Below are 12729 nucleotides of genomic sequence, written 5' to 3'. Positions count from 1 at the left end.
CTCTCTGAACTTGGGATGAATCCCGAGATTCTTCATTTTACTCAATTCAGAATAGCATTCCACCTTTCCATTATCTGTGTCAATTCCAAGGACATTACATATCCTATTTCTCTAGCAAAGGATAGACTATAGTCCCAAACCACAATTCAGTCTTTGAAGAACAATGAACAGGCCCACAGATCAAATGGTTCAGTAAACATTTTTTTTTTTTTGGTTCAGTAAACATTTATGGCCACATTATTTGGGGATTGTCATTTGGGATAAACTAGTTGGGTGTTATAGAATAGGAAAAGGGATGTTTGGTGGTCCAGTAGGTTTATAAATCACAGCCGCCAGTAGTCTATTACTATAGGGTGGCCATGAGTCAAAATTATCTTGAGGGCAGTGAGTTTTTTTGTAAGACACATTGTGACTAGCTAGAACTCAGAGCCAGTATATGAGGGTCATGGACACTAATTTCACAAAGAGTAGAATCAATGGGCTTTGAAAAAGGAAATATATCTCCTTCTCCAAACCCCCATATCCACTGTGGTAAAGTCAGTTATGACTCATAGTAACTCCATAGGACAGAGTAAGGCTGCCCTCCAGGGTTTCAAAGGTTGTAATCTTTATGGAAGCAGATGCCCCATCTTTTTCCTACAAAGCAGCTGGTGGGCTTGAGTTAGCAGCACAGCATTTAACCACTGCAATCACGGCTCCTTAGAGCAGTGGTTCTCAACCTTCCTAATGCTGCAATCTTTTAATACAGTTCCTCATGTTGTGGTGGCTGCCCCCACTCATAAAATTATTTTTGTTGCTACTTCATAACTGTAATTTTGCTACTGTTATGAATTGGGCGACCACTGTGAGAGGGCCGTTTAATCCCCAAAGGGGTGGTGACCCACAGGTTGAGAACGCTGCCTTAGAGGGAATATGTTGTCCTTGAGATAAAACTTACTATTGTTGATAGTTTTGGTTTTTTTTAGACATTAACCTTATAGACATCAGTAAAATTAACTACATAACAAACATACAAAAAGAGCTTTAAAGGACTAGAAGTGTGTGTAAGTGGCCCCAATATTTTCTAGGAATTTGATCACATACTCAAAAGTGAAAAACAAACAAAGCTACCCTTTTACTTGTACAAAGAAACTGAATACTAGGATTTATTAATCCATAGCAAATTGCTAACTATTTTGAGTCAATACTTGAGTACTTTTTTTTTTTTAATACTTGAGTACTTTAAATCTAAACCAACAGCTATATAGAGATTAAATAAAGCCATCTCAAGATTTTTCAAAATGTATGAATGAAAGCATTTCAAATCAGTAACAGGAGGAATACTGTTTTTCCCCTGAACACTTTTTTAATGCTAAAATAAGAAATAAAAGAGGAAATACCTCAGTATTCAATATTCTCATTCTCCAACTATCATTTCCCTTTTGCTATTGTATGAGTTTAGGAAGCCACATTCATGCTGATTAATATTTTCTCTATAACTAATCTTTTCTAAAATTAAGACTTTTATTTAAATAAAAAAATTCCTTTGGCCCACAGCTTTTTACCAGTCTATTTAGTACAATAAGAAAGAAAAACCAAATAGAATGCTATGGTCAAGCTTACCTTTCTTTTACAATTTGTTCTTCCTCCAAAACTTACAAAGTACTTCAAAAAGTTTGTCCAAGAATAGAATCAGAAGATAATGGAGATTTTCAACAAACTTTTTGAAGCCCTCTCATATATTAGTCAAGGGAGGAAGATGAAGGCAATGTAATTGCTAAATAAGCTTCTTTACCTTAGGCTTAAATTATGTACTCAGCAACACTATAGTTGTTTCAACTAATTTGTCCTATTTTGTTAATATGTATCAAAATACAAAAATTATAAATCCTAAACAAATTTCTACTGTTTGATGGAGAATAAGATTGGATTACTAATAAGTAGTATACTAAACATTACTTCAATAAGTTGGCAGTAATGCATTTTTCATATCTGACACTTCAAACATTTATTTTTGTCTTTTAAGTAGTTCAGGGTCTTGAATTTCAACTCACATTGTTATAGAATCTACAAATACTGATACTGAAATGCTCTAAATAAACAATGCCAAGCTGTTTCCCCTTTTAAGTATGGGAATCACCAGTTTTTCTCTGGTTTTCCTATCCTTCTTCAGAAGTTGTCTCGCTGTGACTGTTCATCCCAACACTAATTTTCAACCTGTACAACCATGAGCCTACAACATTTTCCTAAACTCTTGATCTGTACTGTTCAACAGTGCAAGCACCAGCCATTATGGCTATTAAATTGCCGGACAATTTATTATAGGCAATGATGGCAACATTAGTGTGGGTAGATAATCTTCCTAATGCACTACCTTGAAAAACATTCTTTTGAGAACATTAATCACTGTACACTTATTAAAAATCGGTCTCATTCATGCCTAACTACACCTCAGATCTTACTTGAATTTATATAAATCTGAGGAACATAAGTCCAAAGGCTTACCATTTTTACTATATCAGAATACGCTGATTCAACAATTACACCACGATTAGTTGAAACATACTCAACCAGTTCGTTCAGTGTTGCTCTTTTAATTTCTTTGCTCTTCAAGTCTGAAACAGAGTCCATGAAATCAAACAGTATGCAACACTGCTGCAACTTCTGACAGAAGAGCTCTTGTTGTTCATTTGAAGTGGCATCTATAAATAATGAGAGAAAAACTCAAATCACTATCTACTTAAAAAGTTAACCATATACGTATTTTCTAGAAAGTATTCACATATTTAAAACCTTTCTCAGAAATAAAATGTGAAATTCACCCATCTTGAGCTTTTAAGATCTAAGATAGGATTTAAACTGACAGCAACTCAGATATTGGATAGGAGTCAGAAAAGGAGGATAAGAATTGGTTGGAAAACTTGGAAGAATATAACCATAACTGGAAGAACAAGCCAGGGTCACTAAATGGTACATGTAGGCACTGCTGAATTAATGTTTGTTTTGCTTTGTATATTCTGAACAACAAAAAAGAGGATATTTACCCAACTGACCATATCTTAGGACCAGAAATGTGAGATGTACCCTGGACCCTTCCTCCTTTCTCACTATCCCCAACTAATCATTAATTGTTATAGATCGTTTCCTTTTCTTATTATCCCTCATCTAGACCATAGCTCTGACATTATCCCTACTCTTATTGTCCGGTCCCGTAGTCACTGTCTACCTCACCCAATTTATCTCCCAAATAAACTCAGAAGCCATCTTGCTAAGATGAAAAAAATGCACCACTGATAAATGGTGCAAGATGGTAAGAAGCAATAGCAGTCAAATGAGGAGATAGGCACCAGATGGTCCAATGGGTTTCCTGGCTCAGAAGGTAAGTCATTTCAGTGGGTGTGCTGACTCACAGGGAGAAAGAGCTGACTAAGGGCCTTTCAGGCCAAGGCTTGCTGAAGTGGTGTCACCCAGGCACCTAATTGATGCTAAAGAGCTTTGAACCACTTGCTTGAACAGAGCTAAATAGAAACCACAACCAAACTCAACTGCTATCAAGTCACATGCAGCTCATTGGGCAGAGGATGGAAAAAGGCCAAGGGGCTGAGCACCAGCGAGAGGTTTGTGAGCATGGTAGAGAAAAGGTTGTTCTGATCAAATAATTGTAGCCTGAGTAATTTCTTATCCTGAATTGCAACCTGTTACTTAACGATAAGCTCTCTAACTGCTGAGTATGATCCATGAGTCCTACATGGCCATTTCAACACGTTATTGAACCTGGAAGATCAAGAGGAGAGTGCTATGGTGAGGCAGGGCTGGTGACAGGGGAAAGATGAGGCTGTCTGCTCCTATAAAGATTTTACAGTCCCACAAACCCCACATAATAAGGTCTTATGAGTTGGAATTGGCTCAATGGCAATAGGTTTGATTTGAGTTTTGTGAAAATTAAATAGTCAGAGATGTCCACTTGCTGCCTTTTTATCCCCCATAATTACCCACCAAAAGAATCTAGGTCCTCAAATGCAACATCATTCCTCTTATTTCACAGAGTAAGGTTTCCCTTTTACTTCTTTTACATCTAGCAGAGGGTTTATAAGGACTTAATGAATACTTGCTTTATTTTTTTTATTTTAAATTTGAAAAACAAGCATTGTGCAATAAAAACAGGCTGCCAAACAAGGGAAATTCAAAACTGGTGCCAGATATAAAGGAAAGTTTAAGTACTGAACTATTACAACACAGCTATTTTTAATATTCAATGATAACAAGTCACAGTTTTATCATTAACAACCTACCTTGATGGTAGGTTTAAGTGGATTAAATGGGATCTTAATTATGAGAGTGACATGTCTATTTTAACATGGGAAAGATGTTTTTTCCTATTCCAAACAGGCGAGGAGTCAGTGGAACCGACAAGTATTAGGTTCCAGAGTATTAATACACATGAAAAAGGAAGTTTCATTTTCTGGGCACCTAACTCTTGGGTCTTCCCCCAAAATGAGATTATTACTTTTCATAGTTCCTCTATTGAGTAAGTCATTTCTTGGCCTAAGGATTTGAATTTCAAATTCAAGAGTTGTATCCCTTCATTATTGAATGCCTGGGTGGGACAGCTTACATCTGAATTTTCCAAACATTAGAAATACTTAGAAAGGAGTTAACATGCCAATTTTTTTTTTTTTTTGCTCTGAGCTAAAATAGAAAGTTTCTTATAGTCAGTTATTTTTATGTGTGTGAAAAGAAAAATATTTTTCTATTTAACCCTTTAGAAACTTAATCATAAGTTTTTTGTTGTTCTTGTTACTTCACAAGAATCCTTTGCTGTAAATTCTGAATGTTAGAAGTGATTGCCTGTTGTAGCAGATTAGGAAAACAAGACACAAAACAGAAAGATCATACTATCGGACAACTAATGGAAAAAATACTGTCATTTGCATTTTATCTATTGTCTCTGGAGTCAGAAAATTTAAGAGTGCTTACAAAATGCAATAAAAACAAACAAACAAAAAAACACCATACAAGTAGAATCAGCAAGCACATTCTTTCTGCTGAGTTTCTTGGCCAAAACCAGAAAACCAAACTCACAGGCATTGAGTCGATTCCTACTGACAAGGAGTCTACAGGACGGTGCAGAGCTGCCCTTGTTGAGTTCAGACTCTCATTCTTTACTGGAGTAAAAAGCCTCATCTTTCTCCTGGGGAGAGGTTTGGTAGTTTTGAGCTACTGACCTTGTGGTTAGCAGCCGCAACCCAATACATAAGTAGCCACAACACTACCTGGGCGTTTCGTGGCTGACTAAGTTAAAACAGCCATGGTGGAGTACGCAAGTTGTAAGAGGATACATGAGGGGAAAAAAGGGGGGAGGGGAAGCTATTGTCATCTAGCATTGGTTGGCCTGCTTCTAGGTTCAAGACATGCAACCGTTAAAATAAGCCAGAAAACCATACAGTGATCTAGTTTTCACCATTAAAATCCTTTTGAATTATTTTGTATTTGTGGATGTCTAACCATGAGTCAGAACTGACTCCAGGGCCCCTAAGCAAAACAACTCCATTTAAAAGAGAAATCCTAGGGAGCTCCATTCAAAAGAGAAAAATCCACCAATATACCTATTCGTATATTTTGATCTTCTTACGTTTTCACCTGGGATAAATTCAAACCAGTAGCTAGTATCATATTCAATAATTTCAAGTGCCTTAAGTCTTTATGTTACGTCACAGAAGTTTGATCACAATTTAAGAATATTTTATTTAATAGCTTGGAATAACAAGTTGTATTCATCTCTAATTTCAGAGGTAAAGATTTACAAAAAGTATTATTTAGGCAATATTACTAATTCCTCAGAATATAAAATGTTTTGCATGAATACTATGAAACTTATAATAGGACTTGTACAACAAGTAATTATCTTTTTTTTAAGTGTGCTTTGCAAAATACAATAATCAGTTTACCCAATGGCTGAAAGATGAGTTTCTTAAAACATATTTTAATTGTCTTCCAATTTATAAGAATGATGATTTTCTCCTACTAAAGAATTTTCACCAATGTAAACTTCACTGCATAAGCCTTCTATAAAGAAAAAAAAAATCAAAGACAACTCTAGAAATGTGAGACATTTCATCTTTGAAGAATTAGCCAACTTTTAAAACTCACAAAAACCTGCTAGGTCTTTCCCACTTACTTTCAAATAATTAGCTTATTTCTAATACTAAATTAACTCACATTGCCAAATATTCTGTTTTAGATTATTGTTTTCCAGTGCGGATTGCAACCCATTGGTGGGTAGTAGAATTAAAAAAAAACACAATAATTAATACAGTAATGTTTTGCATTTTAGGTTATTATTTCATGAAACTGTACCTGGGCACGGAGTTACAGCATAACATGTTTATGATTCACAGTAAAGCAGCTAAAAAGCATTGTTTTATAATATGTATACTACTATAAAATCCCACTATACAGCACATCCCACTATATAGCACATCTCTCTATTTTTCTTTTTCTTTTGGTGTCTGTCTATATAAGATAGGCAGGATAAGCAATCCCAAGGAGACAGCAACGGGACCAATAGTTCCCGAAGGGGGCATGGGAGAGGAGCCAGTGGGGGGAGGGGAGCAGTGAGTCAATAATGACAGGGACAGGGGAATAGCAAAGGATTTATAATTGACAGTAAGGAGAGTATAATGTTCCTGGTCATGTTTGATCGATTGAAATGTATTTGAGAGGAATTACTGAGAGTTGAACGATGGGTAAACATGACAGCAGGTCAGGAAGAAAGAAAGAAAAAAAAAAAAACAAGAACAAGAAAGTAAAAATTATATATGTAGGTATATAATTAAATACAATAAGGAAGCAGATGGACTTTGGGCCTCTACTTAAATCTTACCTATACAAGAACAGTTTGTTCTAATAATGTGGCAATGTATGATACCTTCCTGACATGACCGCTGAAGACAAAATGGGTGCATAAGCAAATGTGAAGCAAGCTGATGGTGCCGGGCTGTTAAAAGATACAGCATCTGGGGTCTTAAACAAGCGGCCATCTAACTGGGAAGCAATAAAACACACACAGAAGCAGCACACCAGCCTGTGCGATCATAAGGTGTCGATGGGACTGGGTTAAGGTGGCCAGATTTAAAACGGGACACCATTGACGGGGGGTGGGGGTGGGTGTTCTTGATTAAAATTTTTGTCTATATGGACCAAATAGACAGTTCCCTAGCTTGTCGTGCATTCTTTTCAAAAATTGGGACTTTTTTAAAACGCCAAAAATCTGGGCTGTCCCGCCAAAAGCGGGACATCTGGTCCCCTTAGACTAGGTATGACATGAAGGAGCAGAGACAAAGTGGAGACCCAAAACCCACCTGTAAGATAACTGACAGTGCCTCACAGAAGGGCCACACTGAAGGGATGATAATATATCCAGGCTGCAGTATCACACTGATGAAACACATAACTATCCCCTAGTTCTTTAATATTTCCTCCCCTATTTTTTTAGAAATAAATTTATTTATGTCATTTGCCTCATGATCATTGATAATCTGATACCACACTCAAAATAGTATATTTCTTTACATAATTTTGTAAGGGTTTTAGTATTAAGTAGAAAACAAAATTTACTTTCGATTCAGTTATGTTCTAGTACTGGATTAGATAATTTCACATCTTTGATCTACTTAATTCTGAAAACCATTATGTTACTGTTGTTGCTAGGTGCCATCAAGTGCTTCTGACTCAGCAACCCTGTGTACAACAGAAGAAAAACTGCTCAATCACATCATGATAGTTATGTTTGTGCCCATTTTCAAAGCAACGTGTTTATCTCATGAAGGGTCTTCTTTTCTCTTTTGCTGTCAATATACTCCGCCAAGCATTGTGTCCTTTTCCAGAGACTGTTCTTCCATGATTAACTCTCAAATTCACTGCCATGAAGACTATGCTGACTCAGCAATTCCCTATGGGCCTCCCAGACTGTAACATGTCCCAAATATATGAAGAGTGTCTCACCGTCCTCACTTCTAAGGAGCATTCTGCTTGTACTTCTTCCAAGACAGATTTTTTCGTTGTTAATTTTTTGTAGTTCTTGGTACTTTCAATATTCTTCACCAGAACCATGATTCAAATGCATTGATGCTTCTTGGTCTTCCTTATTTAATGTTCAACTTACATACAAGGCACACCTTAGTCCTCGAAGTAAATCCTTTATTCTTGAACACTTAAAAGAAGTTTTCTGCAGCAGATTTACCCAATTCACTGTTTCATATGATCTCTTGACCTGCTTTTGTGAGCATGGATTGTGCATCCAAGAAAGATGAAATCCTTGACATCCTTCCATATTTTTCAGTTTTTCATGATGTTACCTATTGGTCAAGTTGTTTTTTTTTTTTACATTAAGTTATAATCCATATTGACAGCTGAAATTCTTGATCATCTTCTGAAAGTACTTCAAGTTCTCCTTACCTAAAGGTTGGAATTTTAAATCCAGTCAACACTGCACCAGACCTCTGAAGATCAGCTTCTATATAGATTACAGCCAGGAAAACCCTATGGAGTAGTTCTATTCTCCAGGACCATCACAACACTTCAGGAGCCAGGTTGCACAAAGAGCCCTCCCCTTACTACTATGGTCTTAGTTTTACCTCATTAATCTTGCTAGACCTGCGTACATTCATTGTATAATTAAGATCATTGATGCATGAAATCCAAGATAGATAATCCCTTCAGAAACAGTAATGGGAGTAATGATTCCCTGAGAGTACAGGAAGAGAGCAGGGAAGGGAGGGAAGGGGAAACTGATAGCAATGATGACTGTATAACTCCACTAGGAACAAATAAACAGAACTGTAGGTGAACGGATACATGGGATGGTTTAAGATACAGCAAAAAAAAAAGGAATAACACTAACAATAATAATATTTAATATAGTAACAAGGGTTTTAAGGGGCTAGAGTGGGGGAGGGAGGGGATAAAGGGAAGCTGATATCAAAGAACTCAAGAAGAGAAAAAATGTTTTGAAATTAATGGTAGCAGCAATTGTACAATTATGCTTGATCTAATTGAATTATGAGTTGTACTATCTGTAAGAAACTAAAAGACTTGTTTGTGACATGAGGTACAAGACCTAGAAAGCACTTAAAACAAAAAGATAAACTTCACCAAAATTATTAACTTCTCTATAAAAGGCAACATTAAAAAAATGAAGGTAAGCTATTGACTGGGAGAAAATGTTTGAAAAGGTTCTCTCTTTCCTACTTAATTTGTTTTAATTCTTTATCGAAAATCAGGTGTCTATAGGTGTTTGGTTATCCCTCTGAGCTTTTTAAATCCCCTCATCTAGTGGACAGAGAATTTGTATCTAAAACATACAAAGAACTCTTAGAATTCAATTTAAAAATAGACAAAAGATTTGAGGAGATATTTCACAAAAGAAAATACAGAAATAGTTAACCAGCACATGAAAAGATGTTCAATTCCACTAGTCATCAGGCAAACAAATCTTAACCACAGTAAGACACAAATGTACACCCTTGAGAATGCCAAGATTAAGAAGTTTTCATTTGTTTTCAATTACACACAGAACTATTTACATTTTTGTTTCTTCTTGCATCGGTTCCAGAAAGGTGTGTATTTACCAGAAAAAGACAAGAGTAAGGTCATAATTATTGTTACAAAGAAAGTTAAAAGTTTTTGTCCAGAGGGAAATTGGACTCTAGAAGGGTAGCATGAAGAGCTCAATAGACACACCAGAAGGGGAAAAAATTAAGTCAACCATTTAAAACCTCTGCAAATAGTGCAAAGACAAAGGGGCAAATACAGAAACATCTATCCAAGAGAATCTATAAAAACTCATTAAGCAAAGCAAGTCTGTGGTATTAAATCAAGAATGCTCTTGTCCTCTTCTCTCCTAGTTCAGGGAGGTGAAACTGCACTCAGCTCCCAGTCAGAGGGTGCTCTTCACATTACTGAGATATGGTCATTTCTCATCTTGCCCACAGCTACCTGTTACCGGGTCCACTTTCTAGATCAGTGTGGTTGAAAGTGGGTGCTCCCTTTTCCCACCTAGCCCTCATGCATGGAAGAGAGGCTCTATTTCCAGCATGCAGCGCTGTGAATACTGGTATCGTAATCAATAAATTCCCAAACTTATTTGGCCTACTGTCCCTTTTCAGGAAAAAGACAAACTCAGTGCTGCACTGGCAATTAAAAGCTTTTACACTATTGGCCACAATCCAGGATAAAGTGTATGTATCTGCTTCTGTAGCCCTACTACATCATTCCAGCACCCACCCAGGAGGCAGTATTGCCCACTTTGGGAAACACTGAGTCTTCTGTCAAGACTCACAAGGTGATGGTTCCATGCCAGGAGTAGAGGACCCACATTGGTTCCTCCTCCACAGTGCTCAGCTTCTCTCTCCACTGGATGTCACTCAGAGAAAACTGCCAATGCTCCAACCCCAAGCTCCAGAGCCCTGGGGCTCAGAGATTTTGTCTGAAAGAAACTCACTCTCGGAGTCAATGCCACTCATAGTGACCCTACAGGGCAGGGTAGAACTACCCCTTTGAGTTTCCAAGACTGTAACTGTTTATGGGAGTAGAAAGCCCTGCCATTCTGCAGCAGAGCAGTTGGTGGTTATGAATTGCCAGGACAACAGCCCAAAATGCTTACCACTATGCCACCAGGGCTCCTTATAAATGGGGAGAAGGGGTCACAAAAGAGCTCCTAATTTCTTTCTAAAAGAAAGTGATTTCACTTGCAAGAGATCCTGGATAGTTGTGGTGAAAGTAAATTGGAAGATTTATAAATTCAGTGAGGATACAAGCTAAATTTTAAGCTGGCTAGTTTTCAGGAGAAAGAAACTGCTGAAAACACATATCTTGAAACTCCCTTCAAATGAATGTGAATTTGATTGGATTAGGCAGTAAAGCAATTTATGCTCCAGGGCATTGCTGCAAACACTTGAGCTGTAACTGGCAATGGTTAGTGCTATTGGTTAGGCACTGGCCCATTAACAGCAAAGCTAGCAGTTCAAACCCATTATCTGTGGGAGAAAGATGACATTATAGTCTCAGAAATCCTAGAGAGCAGCCATCCTCAACCTGTGGGTTGAGACCCCTTTGGGGGTCAAACAACCCTTTCACAGGGGTCACCCGATTTTTAACAGGCGCAAAATTACAGTTATGAAGTAGCAATGAAAATAATTTTATGGTTGGGGTCACCATACATGAGGAACTGTATCAAAGGGTCGCAGCATTAGGAAGGCTGAGAACCACTGCTATAGAGGCTCACTAATGGTTGGAATACACTCAATGGCAGTGGGGTTGAGTTTTGGTCTTTTTAATAGCTAGATAAGGAACTTTGGTGGTAAGTCAGTTAAGCACATGGCTACTAAAGATTTGAACCTACCAGTTGCTCAGCAGGGTAAGAAGGTGTAGCAGTCTACTTCTGTAAAGATTTACAGCCTTGGAAACCGTAGAGGGCAGTTCTACTTCAACCTAGGAAGGTAATGAATGGATTAACATGAATAGAAAAGCTGGGTGGGTTGTTAACCCTCTGTGTGTGTGTGTGTGTGTGTGTGTGTAGGTGGGGGTGGTGATGGGACAGACTTCTTTAATATGTTATACTATATTGCAATAATTTGTTTTGTAATAATTATTACCAGACTAGTTCTAAGGAGTTGGAGGGTAAAGATGTTCCAAATGTCAAACTCTTCCAAGATATTACTTTGCTCCATTTCCCCCTTCTCCTCCTCCTTTGAGTACATTCCCTCGTGTCCCTGGGTTCTGTAGTTCCCTGCGAAGTACCATGGAAAGTCATGCAACTTTAAGGAAATGTCTCATGTGGTGGTGGTTGCTGTTCACTCCAAAATCTGAGGGTCAGGGAGAGGTGAGCCAAATATAAGGTTCAGATCCAAATGCTAAAAATGTACCAAAGCCACAACAGGTCTTCTTGCTTCTACCAAAGTCCAGTTAAGAAAATAGAGGTCTAGCTTTCCAGGTGAAATGATGTGTGTTACAACAAGCATTTTATGCCCCACCAAAAATGGTGATTTCAGTCATACCCTTTACCAAGGTGTAACATCAAAAATGCTCCCAAGGGGAACCAATCACAATGATTGATATATAACCTTCCCAGGGGATCAGACAACAGAAAAATGGGTGAAGGGAGACAGCAGTCAGTGTAAGACATGAAAAAACAATAATTTATAAATTATCAGGGGTTCATGAGGGGGGGTGGGATGGGAGGAGTGAACTGATACTCATGGCACAAGCAGATAGAAAACATTTTGAAAAGGATGATGACAACTTATGTACAAATGTGCTTAACATAATGGATGGATGTACGGATTGTGATATGAGCTGTAAGAGGCCCCAATAAAATGATTTTTTACATGCCCCCAAGGAAACCATGGGTGTGGGTATGGATGGCTCAGTCTACCTCCTCCACCAAGCTCAGGTCTCAATCCCACCCACTGCTGTCCATCAGCATCATCCTCCACAATGGGATCGTTGTCACAGGTGTGTAAAGTTCAGAACCCTAATATAAAAGGAAGCAAGGCTAGAAGGGCCATATGAATTGACCATCAGTCTTTTTTTTTAAAGGTAATGGAAAGTTTTATTATCTTTGTGTGTGTGTGTTTCTTCCTTTTTAAAAAAATAATTTTATTAGGGGCTCATACAACTCTTATCACAATCCATACATACATCAATTGTATAAAGCACATTTGTACATTCATTGCCCTCATCATTCTCAAA

The 12729-nt window shown here is 37.6% G+C and overlaps 1 protein-coding gene across 1 annotated transcript in view; it reads right to left on the bottom strand.

Annotated features, from left to right (window-relative positions):
* Window positions 1-12729, bottom strand: part of PPP2R5A (protein phosphatase 2 regulatory subunit B'alpha) — a 66766-nt gene that overhangs the window by 28479 nt on the left and 25558 nt on the right. The window contains exon 2 of the mRNA XM_004699873.2: window positions 2485-2681. Within this exon, the coding sequence (XP_004699930.1) occupies window positions 2485-2681 (197 nt within the window). The remainder of the gene's footprint in view (window positions 1-2484; window positions 2682-12729) is intronic.

This window comes from Echinops telfairi, unplaced genomic scaffold, assembly GCF_000313985.2.
Source record: "Echinops telfairi isolate 266 unplaced genomic scaffold, ASM31398v2 ScPeMD7_7424;HRSCAF=8462, whole genome shotgun sequence".
NCBI classification, from domain to species: domain Eukaryota; kingdom Metazoa; phylum Chordata; class Mammalia; order Afrosoricida; family Tenrecidae; genus Echinops; species Echinops telfairi.
The sequence above is the reverse complement of the archived record's forward strand: the minus strand, read 5'-3'. Positions and strand labels throughout refer to the sequence as shown.